The 20,467-nt window shown below is 43.1% G+C and overlaps 1 protein-coding gene across 1 annotated transcript; it reads left to right on the top strand.

Annotated features, from left to right (window-relative positions):
- Window positions 1-561: 561 nt before the first annotated feature.
- DLL4 (delta like canonical Notch ligand 4) lies at window positions 562-19,904 on the top strand. Its single transcript, XM_089521922.1, has 11 exons — window positions 562-708; window positions 804-1,076; window positions 2,028-2,085; window positions 4,563-4,832; window positions 7,699-7,759; window positions 8,097-8,227; window positions 9,551-9,720; window positions 12,257-12,476; window positions 13,054-13,768; window positions 16,523-16,631; window positions 18,091-19,904. The coding sequence occupies exons 1-11, from the start codon at window positions 643-645 to the stop codon at window positions 18,094-18,096; spliced, it is 2,079 nt and encodes a 692-aa protein (XP_089378048.1). The 5' UTR covers window positions 562-642; the 3' UTR covers window positions 18,097-19,904.
- The last annotated feature ends 563 nt before the right edge of the window (window positions 19,905-20,467 follow it).

Genomic DNA, 20,467 nt, shown 5'->3' with positions numbered 1-20,467 from the left:
TTGGCCCTTCTTCTCCGCTCCGAGAAAGCAGAGCGGAGCGCGGCTGGGGAAGGCGAGAGAGGCAGGGGCGGGGAGGGAGGGAGGGAGGGCCTCCACCGCCAAGCCCTGCTGGCCGGGATATAAACCCCGCCGGGGAAGGCAGCGCCTCACTCGCCCAGACAGCGCTGCCAGAGCGGACCCAGCAGCAGCAGCAGCAGGAGAAGGAGGGCAGCGCCCCCAGCCCCCAGAGAGCCCCCTCCTTGGCAGGTCTCCTCCTCCAACAGCAGCAGCAGCAGCAGCACCTTTTCTCCTCCTCCTCCTCCTCTTCTTCTTCTATTCCTCCTCCACCTCTTCTCTCCCTCTCCCTCCTCCTCCTCCAGAACCACTTCTCCTCCTCTTCCTCCTCCTCCGCCGCTTCTCCTTCTCCTCCTGCTCCTCATCCTCCACCACTTCTTCTCCACCTCCGCTTCTTCTTCCTTTACTTCTCCTCCTCCTCCTCTTCTTCTTCTTCCTCGGCTTTTGGAGCCTCTCAGCCGGACTTCCCCTCAGGACTGGTCCCTGGGACCCAGTGGATTACCGGATCTCCCTCGGAGCCCTCTCCTGCTTGGAAGGGGCGGCGGGAGAGAGGGCTGTCCGCCTGAAGCGCTGGGGCTGCTCCTTGGCATGGCCTCCTCCTCCTCCGCCTGGCGCCTTCTGGCCCTGGCCCTGGCCTTGGCCGCTCCGCTGCAGGTAAAGCCCTGTCCCCCTTGGGACCCCCGGGCGGGCGGGCGGGCGGTCGGGTGGAAGAGATCCGGGGCTGACGGTGTCTCCCTCCTTCCCCGCAGGGGGTCTGTGGCTCGGGGGTCTTCCAGCTGGAGCTGCGCGAGTTCCTGAACGGCCGGGCGGCCTTGGCCAGCGGGGAGCTCTGCCGGGGCGGATGCCGCACCTTCTTCAGGGTCTGCCTGAAGCACTTCCAGCTGGTCATCTCCCCGGAAGGCTGCACCTTCGGCAGCCTGGTCACCCCGGTCCTGGGCACCAACTCCTTCGCCGTCCCCGCCGCCAGCAGCGCCCAGGGCCCCGGCAGCCCCCTCCAGCTGCCCTTCAACTTCACCTGGCCGGTGAGCCAGCCCCCATCTCTCCCTCTCTCTCTCTCTCCCTCTCGGGGATCTGGGTTCCAATCTCCCCCTCCGCCACCCCCGACCCACCGGCACGGCATCCCCACCTTTGGAGCCCCGCTGCGTCTTCTAGCACACTCTCTCAGGCCCCTTCGAGGCTCCCCGAAAGAAAGGAGCTTCCCTCGACTTCAGCCGCCTCCTTCCTCCGGTGCTTTTGGTGGAGTCTGGAGTGGGAAAGAAAGCGTCTGAGGAAGCAGACTGAAGTCCGGGAAAGCTGCCTTGGGTTGGTCCAAAGGGGCTCCAGATCGCCTGCATAGGAGGAGCCCCTTGAAAAACCTGACTCTGAGGAAGTCGACTGCTGCCCAGTGAGTCCCAAAGGGGCTGCGAGGTCTCCCTCCAGACTGATGCTGCAGACGACCAGGGCTAGATCTCTGGATTCAGCCTCGGAGGGGGGCCACGCCAAGCCCCTCTGGCCAAGAAAAGCCCCGGAGAGTCCGAAATGGCACCCCCAGCCCATCACTTCCATATAAGACACAGATCCACAACTGGAGTGTGGCTTTTGGCCCAAGCCTCCCAGATTGGGGTTGAAAGGAAGACACGGGTCTATCCTGGAACGTGGGCATTTCTGTTAGAGACAGAAAATGTGAATGAGGGAAAATGAAGGGATGGAGGGAAAGGGGGCACAGAAAAGAGAGAGTGTGTGATCTTCCTTTTGAGAGTCCAGAAAGGTTTTCCCCAGGAGACTGAAAGCAGTGCTGCCTGAGGAAGCTCCATTTCATGGACTGGGAGAGAGTAATGCTATCTGCAATTAGATTAATTGAAATGGATCTCCTCCCGGGAGAAGGCTTTCTGCTTTCACCCGATTGTTTGAGACTGCCAGCTCTTTCCGATCACTTTTCACTCCCTTCTTCCTGGCCGCTCTTCAATGCAGTGCCTTCTTCCTTCCCTTTGCAGGGCACTTTCTCGCTGATCATCGAAGCCTGGCACGCTCCTGAAGGTTACCATCCAGCAGGTGAATATGGCGTTTCACTCCTTGGCCACTGGAGGGCGACAGCGGTCCCCAAAACTTGCCTGGTCTTATTATAAACTTGGGCCTTTTTAACACAAGACTAAACTAAATCTCTCAGCAGCACCGTAATAAAACAGCTATCACCCAAGGAAAATAAATACATTTCTCTGCACGTAGCCCCTGAGGGTACCTTTTCTTTGGTCGGTCCAGTCTGCAAGCCAGAGTTGTTGTTTTTTCTTTCCCTGCGCTCCCCATCCAGTTTTGCTTTGATTTTTGTCCCTTACTTAATCTCCACACAATTGCATTTCCTCCCCGTTTATTTTTGGCGTGGGAAAGAAAGGCGCTCTTTGGTGAGAAAACGGCAAGGCTGCCAAAAAACTCCTGACCGCCTTTTCCTGTATTTTACACCTTCTGCAAATTCCGCCCTTTGGAAAAGGAATAATGGCTTTGGGATGTTTTTGTGACATAAAGGAAAAGGATATTTCAACAGCGCAAGAGCTTTTACTTTGAAAGCCTTGCTGCAAAACTTCTCAGGGCCACGGCTAACAATAATGGATGCGAAAGGCAAAAAATAAGAAGGAAAAACAGTGTGTTATTTTCCCCCATTTGTACAATGCGACCCCCCCCCCTTACTTCCCCAGTTGTTGCTATCAAATATCCCAAATGTTTCCTTATATTTCTAGCTGAGGAGAGTTTTTAATCATCATTATTTGGCACAATATTTGTGGAATACTGCAACATTCCTCTGCAATGTCACAATTGCTACTTACGGCCTACTTGTTCCTCTTTACATGTTTCATTATTTTTGAATTATTTTAAGCATGCCACCAGTTAGAGGGAGCATTGCTTGGTTTTGGTTTTGGTTTTGCGATGGCGCTCGCTGATGGAAACTCTTGCACTTGGTGCTAGGGACTCATGGTTTGATCCTCGATGCTGTTGCTCATTAGCATGACACTGGAGACGAAGTACAAGTTAAGATGTAACACGAGAATGGTTTTAATAAGGTCACAGTGTATGGTAGCACCCACAGGAGGTGGCATGATGCTACGTGGCTGAACTGGTAGAAAGGAGCACAGTTAGGTATACAGTATAAGCAGGGAAGTCACACCTCTCAGCCTCAGGGGTGAGCAAACCCCCTCTGAAGAAACTTGCCAAAAAAACCTGTGATAACTTTGCCGTAGGGTTGCCATAAGTCAAAAATGACTTGTAGGCGCACAGCGACAACAAATAAGCAGTCAGTGGGTAACCTGGGAGAGGGTTATGCCTATTTTTGGTCTTGGACAACTATGACCTGTGAAATTTATCGCCAGAAGCAATGCCCAAGATGGAGGATGCAGGGATGGGGGAATGCACCTGTTGAATTTCTGCCTGTGACACAGCTGTTAAATGCAAATGCCCTGTCAGACCCTGAAAAGAAGGGAGTAGGAAAGGATGATAACCAATCTGTGAGGATGTGAAAAGATGCCATTGTAGCCTGGAAGGAAGCATGTGTGACATTGAAATTAGAGAACGGTACCAGGCAGGTGGCACCTGGCACAGTATGAAGAGTCTTGGAAGGTGTGCGTGCTTAATTTTTCAAGAGAGGCATGTGGACTCTCACCAGTTATATTTTCTCATCCCTCTTAGCAGAGCTGTTTCACTGAGGCGATTCAGGTCTGTGGCTATTCAGAGGTATATAGCACTCTGCACATGCATAGAGGCCTTTTCCTTTGTGGTTACACATCTCCATTCAGCAGAGGAGTGTGACACAAACTGAAGCCATTGCAACTAGGTGGTTGTATGAGAATGGACATCACTGCTTGCTGTGGGAAAGCTGGACGTTGCTTGCTGACATGGGGAAGCATTTGTGAGAGAGGAGATGGGAGGTGAGGCACGGCCTCCTCCAATGATACCCTGAGCTAGAAGGGCTGGCACTGGGCCCTAGGACAAGGCAAATGATTTGCTCTCCCTTCAACCTGCACAATTTGGTAACAAATATCATAACCACTCTATTGGGATATCAAAATTAATTTTGTAATGCATTGTTTTTGCCTCTCCCCCCCCCCCCTTTTCCTTGAGGGCTTTGCTCCCTTCCCACTCTCTCTCCGGTGGACTCTCCATCACCAACAGAGGTTGGGTGGGCAAATGTAGGATTTATCCGACATTTCAGTCAGGAGGAATCTCAAAAGGTCCTCCATTTTAAACTTGGCTAAGAAGCATGCATTTCTATTTAGAGTAGTGTTTTTAGCTTTTATTTGATCATGTACTCCATTTTTCTTGAACATCCCTACATTTTGCGGTGCCTTGTCATCCTTTGTGGGTGAGGACATCTGGTTACCCTGGGTGGGCATCTTTCAGGGGAGCTTTAATTATGTTTTCCAATTGGGCAGGCAGGGTTGGAATAGATGAACCTTGAAGTCCCTTCCAGCTCTGTGTTTCCCTGGGGACTAGAGCCTCCAAACCACCAGGTCTACATGTGTGTGTTTGTGTTCCTGTTGCAGGTTCTGAGCCCCCAGCCAAGAAATGGCTGATCAGCCAAATGGCCATCAAACGCTCATTGGCAGTGGGCGAGGACTGGTCCCAGGATGAGCAGAGCAATGATCAGGCCAAGCTCCGATACTCCTACCGGGTTGTCTGCAATGAACACTACTATGGCGACAATTGCTCCCGTCTCTGCAGGAGCCGAGATGACCACTTTGGACACTACATCTGTGGACCTGATGGCAGCATCGCCTGCATGCCAGGATGGACTGGGAACTATTGCACTGAAGGTAAGCTGTCACCCCAAAAACCCTCAGAGGCTGCATTTGCACTCTAAAAATAATCCAGTTTGACACGAATAAGTGCTGTGGCTCAATGCTGTGGAATTCTGGGGTTTGTCATATGCTCCCCTCTGGTGCCACAACCATTGACAAATCCCAGAATTCCATAACTTTGAGGCACAGCACTTAAAGCGGTGTCAAGCTGGATGATTTCTGCATTGTGGATGCAGCCAGACTCAGAAAACAGTGCGCTGGAGATGCTGCAGGAGGAAGAAAATTCACAGTGTTGAGAGCGCCGCCTAGTGGTCATGGGCCTCCATGATAGGGCAGACATTGAATTACTTATTACATTTAAGGCCTATAAAGAGTTGTAAGGAGAGAAACCATAGGTGAGGATCAGTGGGTAGGGTGACCCGACTTGATCCTCCTTTTCCAGAACATGTCCTCCATTTCAGCCTTCTCTCCAAGAGGAATTCCAAAATGCTTATCCTGCATTTTGAGCCTGCTGAAGAAGCACAAACTGATAATTCTGTGAGTGGTTTGAGCTTTTCTTTGGTCATGTCCAACATTTTTCTTGCCCAACATTTTGTGGTGCCTTGTCCTCCTTGGCGGTGAGGGCATCTGGTCACCCTGGTCAGTGCGGGATGAGGGAGAGGGTTGCGTTTGGTTGAGAGCAGGGAGATCAGCTGTCATAACCGTAAAGGAGAACCAGTCAAGTAGGACTGCATCCACACTGCAGAAATAATCTGGTTTGACATCACTTTAACTGCCATGGCTCAGTACTGTGGAATTCTGGGAACTGTAGTTTGTTTGGGCACAAGAATTCTCTGACAGAAAAGGCAAAACTACGGTTCCCAGAATTCGATAGCATTGCGCCATGGCAGTCAAAGTAGTGTCTAACTGGATTATTTCTGTAGTGTGGATGCAACCTATAGTAGTAATTCCCAAACACTGGTCCTCTCAGAAGCCCCAGTCACCTTGGCCAACCAACATTCAGGAATTCTAGGAGCTGAAGTCCAAAAAAACCCTGGAGGACCATAGTTTGGGAATCAGTGCTCTATAATTTCAACTATAAACCTCTCTGATGTGAACACAGACTCCAGTCTTTTCAGGAGAGAAGTAGGGGTTAAGTTGGGGGGTGGGGGTACTGGCTTCATAATGTGAGGAAGCTTCTCAATGGGAAGCTTATCTGAAACAAATGAAAGAAAAGCTTTCTGGAAGTCTCTTGAACTCTTTACCCCTGTAAATCATCCTTACCCTTTGTTTGTGTAAGCCATGTAATAAATTGTGAGGATTGGGGGTTTTCTTTTGGGGGGTACCAAAAATACCATTGCCATATCAGAGAGCAGTTGTTTCCTCCATTCCACCATAACAATAATAAAAAAAACCCGCAGTCTCCTTCAGAAAAGAAACAAAGTAAAATACTGGAGAGTTCATTGATCTAGCTCTGCACATTATAAGTAGTATCCCCTTCCATGCTTCAAGTAGCAAGTTTACACGTTATGCCTTACTGCACCAGTGTAGGCTGATGTAAATCCATAAAGAGTGATGCTCTGATGCATATCTCCAAACATGCTGCAGTGGATAAATGCCAAGAAGCTCACAGCCATTCCAGTGAACTGTACGTTCACTGTCACTGAATATTGCAACCTATAATACCTTCCCTGTGCATTTTTACAACAGCAAGTACTGGCAGTGGTAGGTTTGCTTGAAGAGCAACTTGAAAAGCTGCCACTTTGTTTTGTGGTAGCAGCCAGTATGTATTTGATGGCATGTATAATATGTTTCTGTTGAAGGCATTATGGTATAGCTCTCAATGCCAGTCTCCTGGGGATCACAGCAAGGAGGTGCTATCACACTAGTCTTCTGATTGTAGATTTCCTCCAAAAAGATCTTTGCCTGCAGCTGAGAACAGTAAACACTATATGTATATTCTCTGAGGAGAGAGGGTGCACAATGTGGGCACCTCTATGTAAAATGTCCTTCTGTCCGGTAGCTCCCTGTATCTTTGTAGGCCTTTGGACTTGAGGATCAGGATTTCTTTATGTCCAGGAGAGTTTCTGGTTGGAAAATAGTGTTTTTGCTCCTTTTTATACATGCTCCAATAGCAACTGGCCCATTTCCATTCATTTCCCCTCATTTGCACCCAATTCAAATTGTGATGTCATCGAATGCCCCTAGCAGACTGATTTCTGAAAACATATTCCGTAGGAGTTGAAGGTACAAAGTATTTTCATTGTAATTAGATCTCATCTGCCTTCCACTTCCAACTACAAATGCAACTTCCTAATAAGAACTATTGATTTCTTGATACGGATATTATAACATTGAGCTTAGGTGCATCTCCTAAGAAGTTTAGAGCTGAACCATTGCTAAAAGTTCTGTTACTGCCAGACCTGGTGAAACTGGTATGTTCTTAAAATATAGCCATGTTCTTCTTGGCCTTAGGAAACCAAATCTATATTTGTTGTGAAAACAAAGGCAAACCAGGCTTTACAGGAAAGCAGTATTTATGAACAATGCTGCTGTTGTAGTCTTAGTTGTCTTTTTTTTTTAGTGTTGTATCCACATATGCATGTAAAGGTGCCACTGTATGTAAAACAAGTCTACTATATATCGGTTTTCACAATTCTGAGCAAGGCATATGAGTTATCTTTTGAGATAATTTAGGTTTTTCTGTTAGTGTAAAATATAAATAGTACTTTTATATATAAGCGTGTCTGGGCTGTTCACTCAGATCCAGTAACGTGGTGGTAGGGATCTTGTGTTGACTTATTTGGAGGACAAACAAGATACAAATGTGATTAATGTTTTGAAATACATTCTTTTTTTTTTTCTTTTTTCTAACAAAATGTACTTCCACTTTTTCCAACAGCTATCTGTCTAGCTGGTTGTCCAAAGAAAAATGGATTTTGCCAAAATCCAGGAGAGTGCATGTAAGTTGTCATCATACTTGATCTGAATGAGAATACCAATATATGCAACACAGTTCTCTGCTACTTTCAATTTACAGATTTGAATTGGTATCCTAGGTTAAAAAGAACAACTGCCTTTGTCTTCAGTGATCCCAAAGTCATTAAATAGACAGCTAGAATCTTTATTGCTAAAAGCTATAAAGTATCACAATTCAAAATGATTAAAATCCTTGATACCAACAAATAAACAGATAACACATCATAACCATATAAAGATTACATTTGTATTAATTAAAGTTAAGAAAATGAATAAAGTCATTTAATAAGTACTGAAAAATTGCAATTATTTTCTTCTCAGATGCCGCAGCGGTTGGCGAGGCCGTTATTGTGATGAATGCATTCCTCATGTAGGTTGCCGACATGGAACCTGTACAACACCAGGGAAGTGCATATGTGATGAAGGATGGGGAGGCCTCTTCTGTGATCAAGGTTAGTTGGTATAATTATGACACGAATGATTTAATTTTGATGTGACTGCTGATTGAAGCTATTTCATTAAATGTAGAGAGCCAGCATGGTTTGAGTGTTGGAGCAGGGCACTGGGAAACCAGGGTTCAAATCCCTGCTTGGACATGGAAACCCTCTGAGTGATTTTGGGCAAGAAAATCCCATGATAGGTTCATCTTAGGGTCACCATAAGTCAGAAATTACTTGAAGGCACACAACAACAATAACCACCACAACAACAATAAGTCAAGAGCATGCCATAGCATTGGTTATGCTGATTACAGTAAAAGCTCATTGTAAGCCTGCAGTGTCATCTTATTTCATGTTCCTTTGATACACCATGGTCTGGATCTAGGAAGAAGCGAGGGCTTCCAGTGCTGAGGAACTAATTGAAATGTTTGAAAATGTGTTGTGCATGCTTTCATTAATCAGCTGAAATGAAGGCGATTCCTGCTGATTTTCAAATGTCTGCCATTGTTAGTGTGGCCAGACATGAAATATCCACTTCTTACAAACTGGTAAGCCTAAAAGAAAAATAGCTTGCACAAGAATTTTAAGTACAAGCCATAAGTGACATCTGAACCACAAATGTGCTCTCCCAAAGTACAGCACAGTCACTTCACAAAATGGAAATGAATAATAGTCAGGGAATCACCATCCATGTGTCCCTTTCCCAATCTGAGCAAAATAAGTGGATCCATATGAACAAAATACCAAACAATCCCCACGTCACACTACACCAAAATAAACAAATAAAACAGTACACAGAGAGAGAGAGAGAGAGAGAGAGAGACTGTGACAATGTTTGAGAACTATGCTTTAGGAAAAAGTACTGAATTTATACACCCTTATACACATTTGTTTATATTAAGTATGCAGTGTAGTCCATCTGGCTCAGGAAGTATATCCTGCTAAACCTAATATAGGAAATTTAATTGTTTCGGTTGACAATAAACTCAAGGTGTTTCAGCCCAAATCATTGTGTTTTGCTGTTTCTAATTGTTGTTGTTGTGTGCCTTCGAGTAATTTCTGATTTATGGGACCATAATGTGAAACTATCATAGGGTTTTCTTGGCAAGTTTCTTCAGAGGAAGTTTGCCACTGTCATCCTCTGAGGCTGAGAGAGTGTGACTTGCCCAATGAGTTTACATGGACAAGTCAAGATTCGAACCCTGGTCTCCAGAGTCCTAGTCCAACACTCAAATCACTACACCATGCTGTTTGTAGGGGCTCATCTTAAATGCTATTATTTATTAAGTCATAAATATTTCATTGACTGAAACTTTCCCTTTCTCCTCTGCCCAGATCTGAACTACTGCACCCATCATAGACCCTGCAAAAATGGAGCCACTTGCATGAATACTGGCCAGGGAAGTTACACATGTTCCTGCAAAGAAGGGTTTACTGGCATTGACTGTGAACGGAATATCAGTGTATGTGACAGTAACCCCTGCAAGAATGGAGGAAGTTGCACGGTAAGAACTAATCATATACAGGACATAAATATGTAAGAAGTTAAGTTGGTTTCCATCCTTATCATACAATAAAATATTTCTATCCTACACCTCTAAAGAGTTCAATGCAGGATGTATGATGAGGCTGTTCTACTTTACACACACAATAATCCTGTTTAGTAAGTGAGTCTTGGGCCCGTTCCGCACGGGCCTTTGCAGTGCCCCCATCACATGCTAGGGGTTGGCCAAGGACCTAGCATCCATACCGGCCTCACCCCTAGCACATGACGGGGGCATAAAAATGGCCGCGGCCTATACACATGGGCGCAGCCATTTTTCCGTGTCGGACGCTTAACGTCTGCACGTAGTGTCGCAAAAATGACACATCGAGTGCACCATTGGCGCCTTGTTGAGTCATTTCCACGACGCAAGAAGAAGCACCATTTTGGAGCTTCTTTTTAGCTGCGCCGGGAAGCCTCGTAGTTTGGTCGCTGGGGCTTCTCGGCACAGCTAATGACGGCGCAGGCAGAGCGCCGCTTTTCGGCGCTCTGTAACGCGCCTCAGTGATAATGATTTGCTGTTACATACTGTCTTGGGGATATTTCCTGGACAGTGGATAAAGAGAAGTATCACTGAGACACTGTTGCATCAGTTTAACAGAATGATATGTATAGCAGCTGATGTAAAGATGCTGGCACTGCTGATGTGGTATAGAAGGTTCTTGGAGCTGGCATGAGGGATGTGTACACATAAAGCTTCATGCCATGGAGGGATGTGCACACATGCTGTGCTGTGGCTATGGTTTCCGCCTGAAAAATCATGCTGCTATGTGGTGCATTACTTTCTCTCTCTCTTTCCCACCCGTGCACCTTTTTCAATCTGCACAGTGGCTGCACCAGCACATTTACCTGTATGAACTTCACTCTGATAGTGTGTGTATACAAGTCCTTAACAATGTAATATTGAAATTCCCACAAGTTAAAATAAAACTGTCAATATTTCCCTTTTATAAATGCATCTTGCAACTACTTCTAGAATGCTGTGTACACTTCTGAATATTGCATTGTAGAGTGAGAAAAAGTACAGAAAAAGGTAACCAAATATCAAGGGTCTGGAGCTACTGTTCTAAGTGCAAAAGTTACAATGGGGCTATTTTTGTGGGATGTGGAGAAAGTAGATAGGGAGAAGGCTTTTCCGACTCTCATAAAACCAGAACAGGGGTTAACCACTGTAACTAAATAAGCTAAATCTTTAATTAATTCTTTAATTAACGTCTTAATTCAAATTTCAAACTCACTACCACAAGGTGTAGTGATGGCTGTCAATTTGGATGGCTTTAACAGGAGATTGGATAATTTTAGGGAAGATGGATCTATCAGCGGCTATTGTTCAGTTTCTGGAAAGTATGAGATGATGGATGCAGTTGCACTCATGTCTTGTTAGCAGGTTTCCCATGTTCATATAATGATTCAGAACAGAATGTTGGACTAGCCAGGCCTTTGGTCTGATTCACCATGGCTCCTTGTATGTTCTTAAGAAAATATTGCTTCCAATTGGGAAGACAGCTATGAGATTTATTTATTTTTTGAGAATCCAAATAATCTACGTCAACCCTTCACTGTTGTTTTTTAAGACATTTGGTGATAATTAATAATAATAATAATAATAATAATAATAATAATTTGTTTTATTTATATACCGCTATTCCAAAGATCATAGCAGTGAACAGCAAGTAAGCTAATTAGCAAGTAAATTAAATATGATTTCATATCCCACCTGTTTATACATAAATATACAGAGGTTTTTTCTATGCGGCTTCTAGTAATGGATCAGAAGTTGATTGCTGGTATGAACTCTGTCTCTTTGAAGTATTCTCTCTTAACTTTATGGTGTTTAAAAACTTTCCTGCAAGACCTTCCAATAATTGGATAGGATCGAGATTTAGTCATATTTAGAGTAAACCAGCTAAGCCATTACAAGAACTGTGTAACTCTGCAAATGTTGTTGAACTGCAACTTGCATTGGCTATGGTGAATAGGACAGCTGTGAGTTGCAGTTCAGTAACATCTGGAGAGCTGCACAACTCTCATTCCTAAATTAGAATTTTACTGTGAAATAATACTGTGTGGTCTAATATGGTTTAATGAGATTTGCTCTTAACAGAAGTGATAGTGAAATGAACAGGAGATTATATACTCGTTGTGAAAGTGGAATCTTTTACTGCTTCTTGGGTTTCCATCACAGTTTTTACCAACTAGGGTCTGAATCCAACATTTAGTCCCATCTAGAGGGGACCATTAAGTCAATAAGTATAAATACTGGCTTATCAAGTTCACATTGCTTCTATTGTAGTTGAGACTATGTCTTTAAAACTACTATTAAATGTAGGTCTAGATATTTGTTCTAACCCTATTTTACCTGCAGCTGCCACTAAGGCCAATTCCTTTTATTTCAATTCATTCATGATGCTCAGAGAAACTGAATAATAATAATTTAAAAAATCAGAAATGAATTGCAATTTTATTCTTTTATTTGAAATGTCTTCTTTCTTCTACAGGATTTAGGGAAAGATTACAAATGTATATGTCCCCGAGGATATGATGGGGTCAGCTGTGAGCACAGTGCCTTGACTTGTGTTGATTCTCCATGTTTTAATGGTGGCACATGCCTGGAAAGGGAACAAGGAACCAGCTATGCTTGCCTGTGCCCTGTGGGCTTTACAGGATCTAACTGTGAGAAAAAAGAAGACAGGTGCACCAACAATCCTTGTGCTAATGGTAAATCCTTTCACCAGAAAGATTTTAAGGATTAATAGTACCAGCAACTTTAATCTGATTTTAATTTTAACATAATTTCTGTGCCCAGAAATTAAGAACCAGCGGGGATGCCCCTTGATGGTGCTGCATTTACTTGGGGTTTAATGCATATCAATTTGAGAGAGTGCATTTTTAATTCATCTTTTACTGAACTCCTTTCTGCCTTTGCATACCCGTACCTTCGCATCTTCTCTTTTCCTTCTCTCCTAGTGCATTACTCAACACTTCCCAATGACTAAACCCTTCCATATATCCCATAACCTCTTCCACAGTATTTATTTAGGCCACCTCACATGAATTGGCAGCATTCACACAGCACAGTAAATACTTCTCTGTGCCATTCTTGATGACTATATACTAGAGCATAGCTTCTCTAACTTTCATTCTTTTGATTGTAATTATGTATAGCAAATTTGTTCATTCTGTTGATTGTAATTCTGTATTTCGTATTGTAAATTTGTTCCGTAAAGGCATTATTATGTTTAGTGCAACACATTGAGGTCACTAAATTGAACTATTTGTGTCTTTTTCTCTACAGGTGGGCAGTGTTTTGTGTTGGGCCAGCAACATGTGTGTATCTGCCGTCCTGGCTTCTCTGGACAGAAATGTGAGATCAACATCAGCAAGTGCTCCAGAAATCCATGCTCCAATGGAGGATCTTGTCATGACATTTTGAATACACATGATTACACATGTACTTGTTTGCCAGGCTTCACTGGTAGAAATTGTGATATAAGAACTAGAGATGGATGTGCCTCTGGGCCATGCCAGAATGGAGGAACATGCTACGTTGGGCTTTATGCTCCCAGTTTTGCCTGCCACTGTCCCCCTGGTTTTGGGGGCAGCCAGTGTGAATTTGCAGTATATCCTTTCACAAAGCCAGAGCTTCCTAAACCAGTTCCATGGGTGGCTATATCCATGGGTGTTGGGCTAGTGGCTCTCCTCGTCCTGTGCTGCATGATTGCAATCGTCATCCGGCAGATGCAGAGGCAGCCAGAGCAGAACTCTGAAGCCATGAACAACCTGTCTGACTTCCAGAAGGAAAATCTCATCCCAGCCTCTCAGCTTAAAAACACCAATAAAAATAAAGACCTCGAAGTAGACTGTGTGCTGGAAAAATCAAATTACAAACTGAAGAATCACACATTGGATTATAACCTGGTGAAGGAACTGACAAGTAGAGGGATTCAGGAAGACAAATACCATAAAAGTGAAAAATGTATAGGAGAGAAATCACCCTTCTGGTTACACAGGTACAGATATTTCTTTTAGAAGCCTCGTTTCTCTCCACAGTTGGAAAATATGAACAAGAAAGCTTGTATATGAGCATTTAAAAACTGAGAGAGATAAGAGAGCAAATAAGAAATTTGCTTCTTGTTACTGTGTGGTTTGAAGTCATTACTGACTTATGGCAACCCTGTCACAGGGTTTTCTTGGCAAAATTAGAACAGAGGGTGTTTGCCGTTGCCTTCCTTTGAGGCTGAGAAAGTGTGACTTACTGAAGGCCACCCAGTGGGTTTCCATGGCCAAGTGGGCATCAAGCCCTTGTCTCAGAATCATTGTCCAATAGTCAAAACATTACACCACACTGGCTCATAGAACTGCAAATAAATTGAGTATTTATAGTTTTGAGATTTTAATTTTCTTGTTCAGTCTGCTGCTTTCACAAGTAATAGTCAGGATCTGAAACCCATTTTTAATCCAACAGTTAGATTATGTTAATTTTGTGTCTCCTTTTAAAATCCTATAAACCAAGCACTTTTCTTGGTTGTTATGATTATCATCATCGTCTCTGGTTTTCCAATGGTTTCTGAGTCTACACAAAGCCTGCTTTGGAACTGTCTGGAGAGCAAAAGTTTTGGTAGTAGCCCTCACCCCACCTCTCTAATATGCTCAGGCAGCCCTAATTCATTTTACTTTGTCTGCCATTATAGATCTTTCTCATCTGGAGCTTTTTTTAAAAAATCATCTTTAAAGTTTATCTGTTTTTCTTCCTGTCTAGTATTAGTTTTTAGTTTTTCATGTGGTATCTTTCCCTCTTTGAAATGGTAGTAATAGCCCCTTTGTGTGGGGCACCTTGTGTTGACTCATGGCCCAGCTGTGATCTAGGATCCTTCAGTTCCTCAAACAAAAACAGTGTCATAATCAGAGTAAGGGCTGTCCGGTGATTCTTCCTTTCAGAGATATTTACTTTACAAAGGCACCTCCCCTTGAGCACAGGGAACTTGAATGATGCAGCCTGTTTAATTGGTCTTGTGGGTCAGGGAAGTTAATGACACAGGGCAAGACAAAGTTAGCAGAATAATTGCCTGATTCGGTCTTAAACTGCAGATTGCTAGTCTGTGAATAAACATTCTGAAAGATGGCCATTATTTTGCACTTCTGTTGCATTCAAGTGCCAAAATAAACCAAAGACTGACAGTAATTTTAGGAAAATCTCTCTTTTTCAGTCTTATTTTCCCCTTTCATCAGTAGGAATAATGGTGGCTTACTGCCAGAATTGTTGAATAGGAAAGAATAATGGTAACAACACATATGTGTGTGCGCGTGCTTGCTAAAAGTAGTGGGCTTTCTTGTGGAGTGAATCCTTGGAAAAGCCCATTTAATCTTTCTCCACTCTGTGCTCTGCTCAGGACAGACTTGCAATAGACTTCTTCATGGATTTGAGACCAATGATGGATGGTTGTCCTACACTGTAATGTTTTTTGAAAATGCAGTGCTTTGCCTCCATAGGAGAGAATAGTACCCATTCATACATATCTGGGTAGGGTTGCCATAAGTCAGGACCTCCAAACCGGGACAAATGTAGGACAAACATTTAAAATGTAGGACACTATTTTTAAATGGGAGACACGTGAAAAAAATGGGTGATTTTTTTAAAAAAAATGTTAATATAAATGCGGAGGGGAACAGGAAAGGTGAAGGAGCCTCACTGAAGCGAGGCTCCTTGGCCCTGCCTATCCGCCAGGGCAGGGGGCCCAGCAGGGCGAAGGAGCCTCGCTGAAGTGAGGCTCCTTGGCCCTGCCTGTCAGGAGGGAAGCGGGCCAGGCGGGGAAGGAATCCTCCCCTCAGGGAGGCTTTCTTTCCCCGCCTGGGCTCCGTTCTCGGCGGCGGAGCCCAGGCGGGGAAAGAAGTCTGGCCTCGGCGAGGCTTCTTTCCCTCTCTCAGCTCCGGCGGAGCCAAAGAGGGGACGGAAGCCCCCCCGCCAAAGGAGAGAGGCCTACACAGGCCTCTCTCTTTTCTCCACTCCTGCTGTTGCAGACTTTGCAACAAAGCCTGGGGCGGAGGCAACCCGGGGCGGGACCGTGCGGACCCGCCCAAAACTGGGAAATTCCCGCCCACAGCCGGGATATGGCAACCCTATATCTGGGAGAAAGTAAATGTATGGATTTAGGGACACCATCTGACAGGCAAGCTAAAACTCAACTAGTTTGAAATGAAAGGTAGCTTTCGGTCCATAACTTTCTGTCCCTTGCAAGTACTCTTTCACTTCATAGCTCACTCCTAGGTTCCACTGTGTGGCCATGGTTTAGCGTGAACTAGAAATGGAGATGTACATTTCTGATCATTTAAATTTTGCATGCATGAATGGGAATTTGTTTTTAAAAAATTCCCTGCTTGAAGAGATTATAAGTTTTTACTCATTTTCAATTATCTTTTATATTACATCATTTATTTGCAAAATAAATTGCAGAAAACTATTCTATATTAAATTAAATTTTTAAATATCTGCATAAATTTTAAAAGAATAGTGTTTTCTCTCTTGTGAACAAGCAAAATGTTGATTTTTCTTTCTTTCTGAGAAAGAGGACATTTGTGAATACTGTATTCTTTACATGCCTTTGTTGGGAACTAGCTTTTTTTACATGTCTGTAGTTTTCCATGACATAGTATCTTTTCTTTCAGTTGCAGCTATTGCAGGTTGTTCTTTCTTCACATCTTAACACCTGAAACTAAAATATTTTACTTATTGTTCTTAATCGTATGTTTTTCTATGTTTTCTACAGTGAAAAGCCAGAATGTAGAATATCAGCAATATGCTCCCCAAGGGATTCCATGTACCAGTCTGTCTTTGTGATAACCGAAGAGCGAAATGAGTGTGTTATGGCCACAGAGGTATGCACATTGCCCATGCAGATGTCGCCTATGCAATGATAAATACATAGAAATGTGGCATTGTTTATCATGAACATGTGAAGAGAATAATGCAATTTGGGGTTCTTGGGCACCATTTACATACATCTTCTATGATTAAAGCAACTAATGGGAGAAAATGGCACTCTTTATTTCTGCTTCACATAGCCCAAGCAAATAAAGCTCAGAGAAACAAAGAAATAAATAAGGGAAATATCAAATGCTTCAGGTTTGGTTCTTACCTTCCATTATCAGATGTGTGCTCATAGAATAGCGCTTTCCAAATTCCCTCATATGTTTGCAGTACACTTTGATTCCTGAAAAGCTACTCCTTGGGGTTGGAGAAACCATCAAAATGGGATGGGTTGCTAGGTGGTGGTGGGAAAGCAAGAAGAGGGAATGGTAAAAATCAGAAAACATCTCATTATGACCAGAAGTGCCTTCCACTCACAGTCCTGTTGAGTCCATCCCACTGGATCTAAGAATAGGAAGCACAAAAAATAAATACGTGAAAACACAGTGAGTTCAGAAATATCAAAGAGAAAGGGACTTGTTCTCTGCTGTCTTAGAGGGTAGAACTAGGTCTAAAGGTTTTAAGGTACAGAAGGGTAGATTTAGATTGACCATTGAAAGATACTTCGTAACAGTGAAAGCAGCTCGGCAATGGAACCAATTTTGTTGTTGTTGTTGTTTGTGTGTCTTCAAGTCATTCACAGACTAGCAATCTGAAATTTAAGACAGAATCAGGCAATTATTCTGCAGTTATTCAGACTTATGGTGACCCTAAGGCATACCTATCATGGGGGTTTTCTTGGCAAGATTTGTTCAGAGGGTTGCCATTGCCTTCCCCCAAGGCAGAAAGAGTGTAACTTGCCCAAAGTCACCCAGTGGGTTTCACGGATGAGCTGGGAATCTAACCTTTGTCTTCAGAGTCATAGTCCGACGCTCAAACTACTATACCACCAATTACCTAGAGGCAAAAAGAGGATGGACAGATACCTGCTATTGAGCCGAGGGTTGGACTGATGACCCATGGGTCCCATTCTGATTCTATGATTCTATATCAGTCTAGATCAATGGTTCTCAACCTTGCTAATGCCACAACCCTTTAATATAGTTTTTCATGTTGTGGTGACCCCCAACCATGTCTCGTTTCCTAAGACCATCAGTAATATGTTTTCCAATGGTCTTAGGTGACCCCTGTGAAAGGGTTGTTTGACCCCCCCAAAGGGGTCGTGACCCACAGTTTGAAAACTGCTGGTCTAGATTGTTTGTCTTTAATAAGGGGTAGACAGAAAAAGAAGAAAGATAGTGATTTGAGTTGGAGGTTCTAAGTTTGTATTTGCCTACATTTAATTTTAAATTTACAGTGAATAAAGTAATATGTCTGTTTCTAATTCTTTTTTTCTTTTCTTTCCCCCCCCCCCCCCCACGTGGATAGGTATAAGAATGAAGGCTGCTCATTTTGCACCTCGGTTTTTGAGGTGCCACAAGGTGGACATTCCCGCTACATTGTTTACAATTCAGAATTGGATTGGACCTTTAATTTTTTATTAATTATATGCAATTTGCTGCTCTCAGGAGGAGGAGAGATGAAAGTGGGTGAACTGGACAGACTGTGAATTTAAAAGCTGCAATACACCTTTTGTTTCCTGTTTCCTTATTTTGAAGCCTGATCGGAGGAATGTAACTGACTACAGGGACGAGAGAGGAAGAGACTGTATCTCTTTCTAGCCTTTGAAATTGCATTGCTGCCAGTTGCTCATGAACAGTTGTATGACTTTCCAGAACTTCAGTTTGGGAGGTGCCAGTCAATGCAGAAGGCACTCAGCCATCATCACAGAGCCTACCAGCAATACTGTGAGAAGAATGAATGAAGAAACCCGTTTTTCTATGCAGAAAATGGATACAGAATAAATGAAGTCACCATTTTTTCTGGATTTGAAAGTGCCTAAAGCGTGTCTGAGAATCTAGAGAGCCCAAATCAAGGCATAACTGCCTCCCCCCCTAACTTGCAGTACCCCAACAGTATTGGCCAGAAGTGGCAACCAATACCTTTTGTTGATCCTCACTTTTCCAGCCCCTTTCCCTTCCATGTATCGCTCACAGACAGTGTAAGGAAAAATTAAGCATTTCATTGCTTAAAGATGATGATTATGCTTTGGTGAACTAAGCTGTAAGTTAGAATTTTTTCTTATTATTGAACCATAGGAACATCTGTGGACTTAAATGGGGGGGGAAAGAGGATACTTCTCCAAAACATGAGGAAACTTAATTCCATGATCAATGAAAGCCTTACAAGTGCGTTTAAAATCAATCAGCTTTTTAATGCCTTTTGCACTACTAGTCACCATGAATAGAAGTATGTTTCTTTGTATGCATAAGAAAGGACTTGGATTTGTGTTAGCTATCTCAGTCTGGTGCCACCATAATAATTGCAAACAATTTCAGACAGGGAAGTGTTATAAGCCCTGCCTTAATATCTGTTGCTACAGAACAACCATCACTACAAATCCATCCCTTCCCCCGAAGTCTAGCAAAGACTAAGCTATGAAAGGGGACTTCTTCAGAGATTATACTGTGTGGAAAACTTTAAATCTCTTGCTCTGGCGTGCTTGTCCATTCCTTCACAGTACTATGAGGAAAGGATTAACTTTAAACTTTTGAGTCCAAAGGAGCAGCTCTGAAATGGAAAACTGTGCACAAAGACTCTCTTATGCATTTACAGCAATAATAATAGACATTTCAGATAGGAAGTGCTGTGATGTTTATAGTGATAAACAAGTACTGTGGGAAACAAAATGTGGCGGAAGCCGAGAGAGGAAGCCAGTTTTCATTCAAGGAAGCTGGGATTGTACTTTCTGTGGAGGAAAAGCAACGTTCCTGACCTTGTAAATCCCAGCATTGGATTAGTCCACCTACAGCCTTGAATTGTGCAAGCAAGATCTTGCTTGGAATGTTCACTACAGACCTTCTGGTCTGGCAATTCAAGACCTTTATGGAGACAACCTTCAGAAATCAATAATATGGTTTATACTAGTGTCTGTTTGTAGTTTATTTTGAAGTCTAGTATTTCAGTAATTTAAAAAGAGAATCAGAAGCACTGAACTTTCTACGTTTTATAACATTATTTTGTATATAATGTATATTTATAATCAAAAACAGAAGTGTAAATATGTTTATTACTTATGTAATGTTTTTATGTGATGAAAAAAGTTTGAATTTTATTTTTTTTTCAAATAATGAAAATACCTTCCTGCTACTACAAAGTTTACTGTGTTTTTTTGTTTTGCTTTATGACTTTGGTTTCATGATCCTGCAGTGTTGCCCAGGTGTGTCTTGGGTTGCAGAGGTTAAGCAGCCTTGAGGCAGCACAGTTTGTTGTTAGGCATTACCTCCACAAAGTTCACATTGGTGTTTTGGGGAAAATAATTCATTCTTTTTGAGCCACTAAATGATCTTTTTGAATAGATTTTGTCTTTACGCCTTTAAAAAACCTAAAGTTTTAACAAGTCCTTACACTAGGGATAAAAGCGAAGCAGCAAGAGAAAGTATTAACCTTTGTATCTATAGTTCATTCTGGAAAATGATCCAGGACATTAATAAATTTGTCAACTTCATACTTGGTTAGCAAATTCTAAAGTTCTCAGCCTCAGTTGTGAGTAATGAGTAGTTTGTAATTAATTATTTTTCAATAATGAAAGTACAACTGACTGACAATATGACTATATATATATATATAGATATAGTAATTTTAGCTTACTTCTGTATTTATGAATGCAACCTCATTACATTGTGGAGGAAAACAATGAAATGGT

This window comes from Sceloporus occidentalis, unplaced genomic scaffold, assembly GCF_023333645.1.
Source record: "Sceloporus occidentalis isolate IW3139 unplaced genomic scaffold, rSceOcc1.0.p SCAF_4, whole genome shotgun sequence".
Lineage (NCBI taxonomy): Eukaryota > Metazoa > Chordata > Lepidosauria > Squamata > Phrynosomatidae > Sceloporus > Sceloporus occidentalis.
The sequence above is the reverse complement of the archived record's forward strand: the minus strand, read 5'-3'. Positions and strand labels throughout refer to the sequence as shown.

Bases quoted from the DNA above. Each gene is read 5' to 3' on its own strand.
- DLL4 (XM_089521922.1), top strand. From the start codon at position 643: ATGGCCTCCTCCTCCTCCGCCTGGCGCCTTCTGGCCCTGGCCCTGGCC. The intron at 9,721-12,256 runs GTAAGAACTAAT...TTTCTTCTACAG, and splicing joins AGAATGGAGGAAGTTGCACG to GATTTAGGGAAAGATTACAA. The intron at 13,769-16,522 runs GTACAGATATTT...TGTTTTCTACAG, and splicing joins TCACCCTTCTGGTTACACAG to TGAAAAGCCAGAATGTAGAA.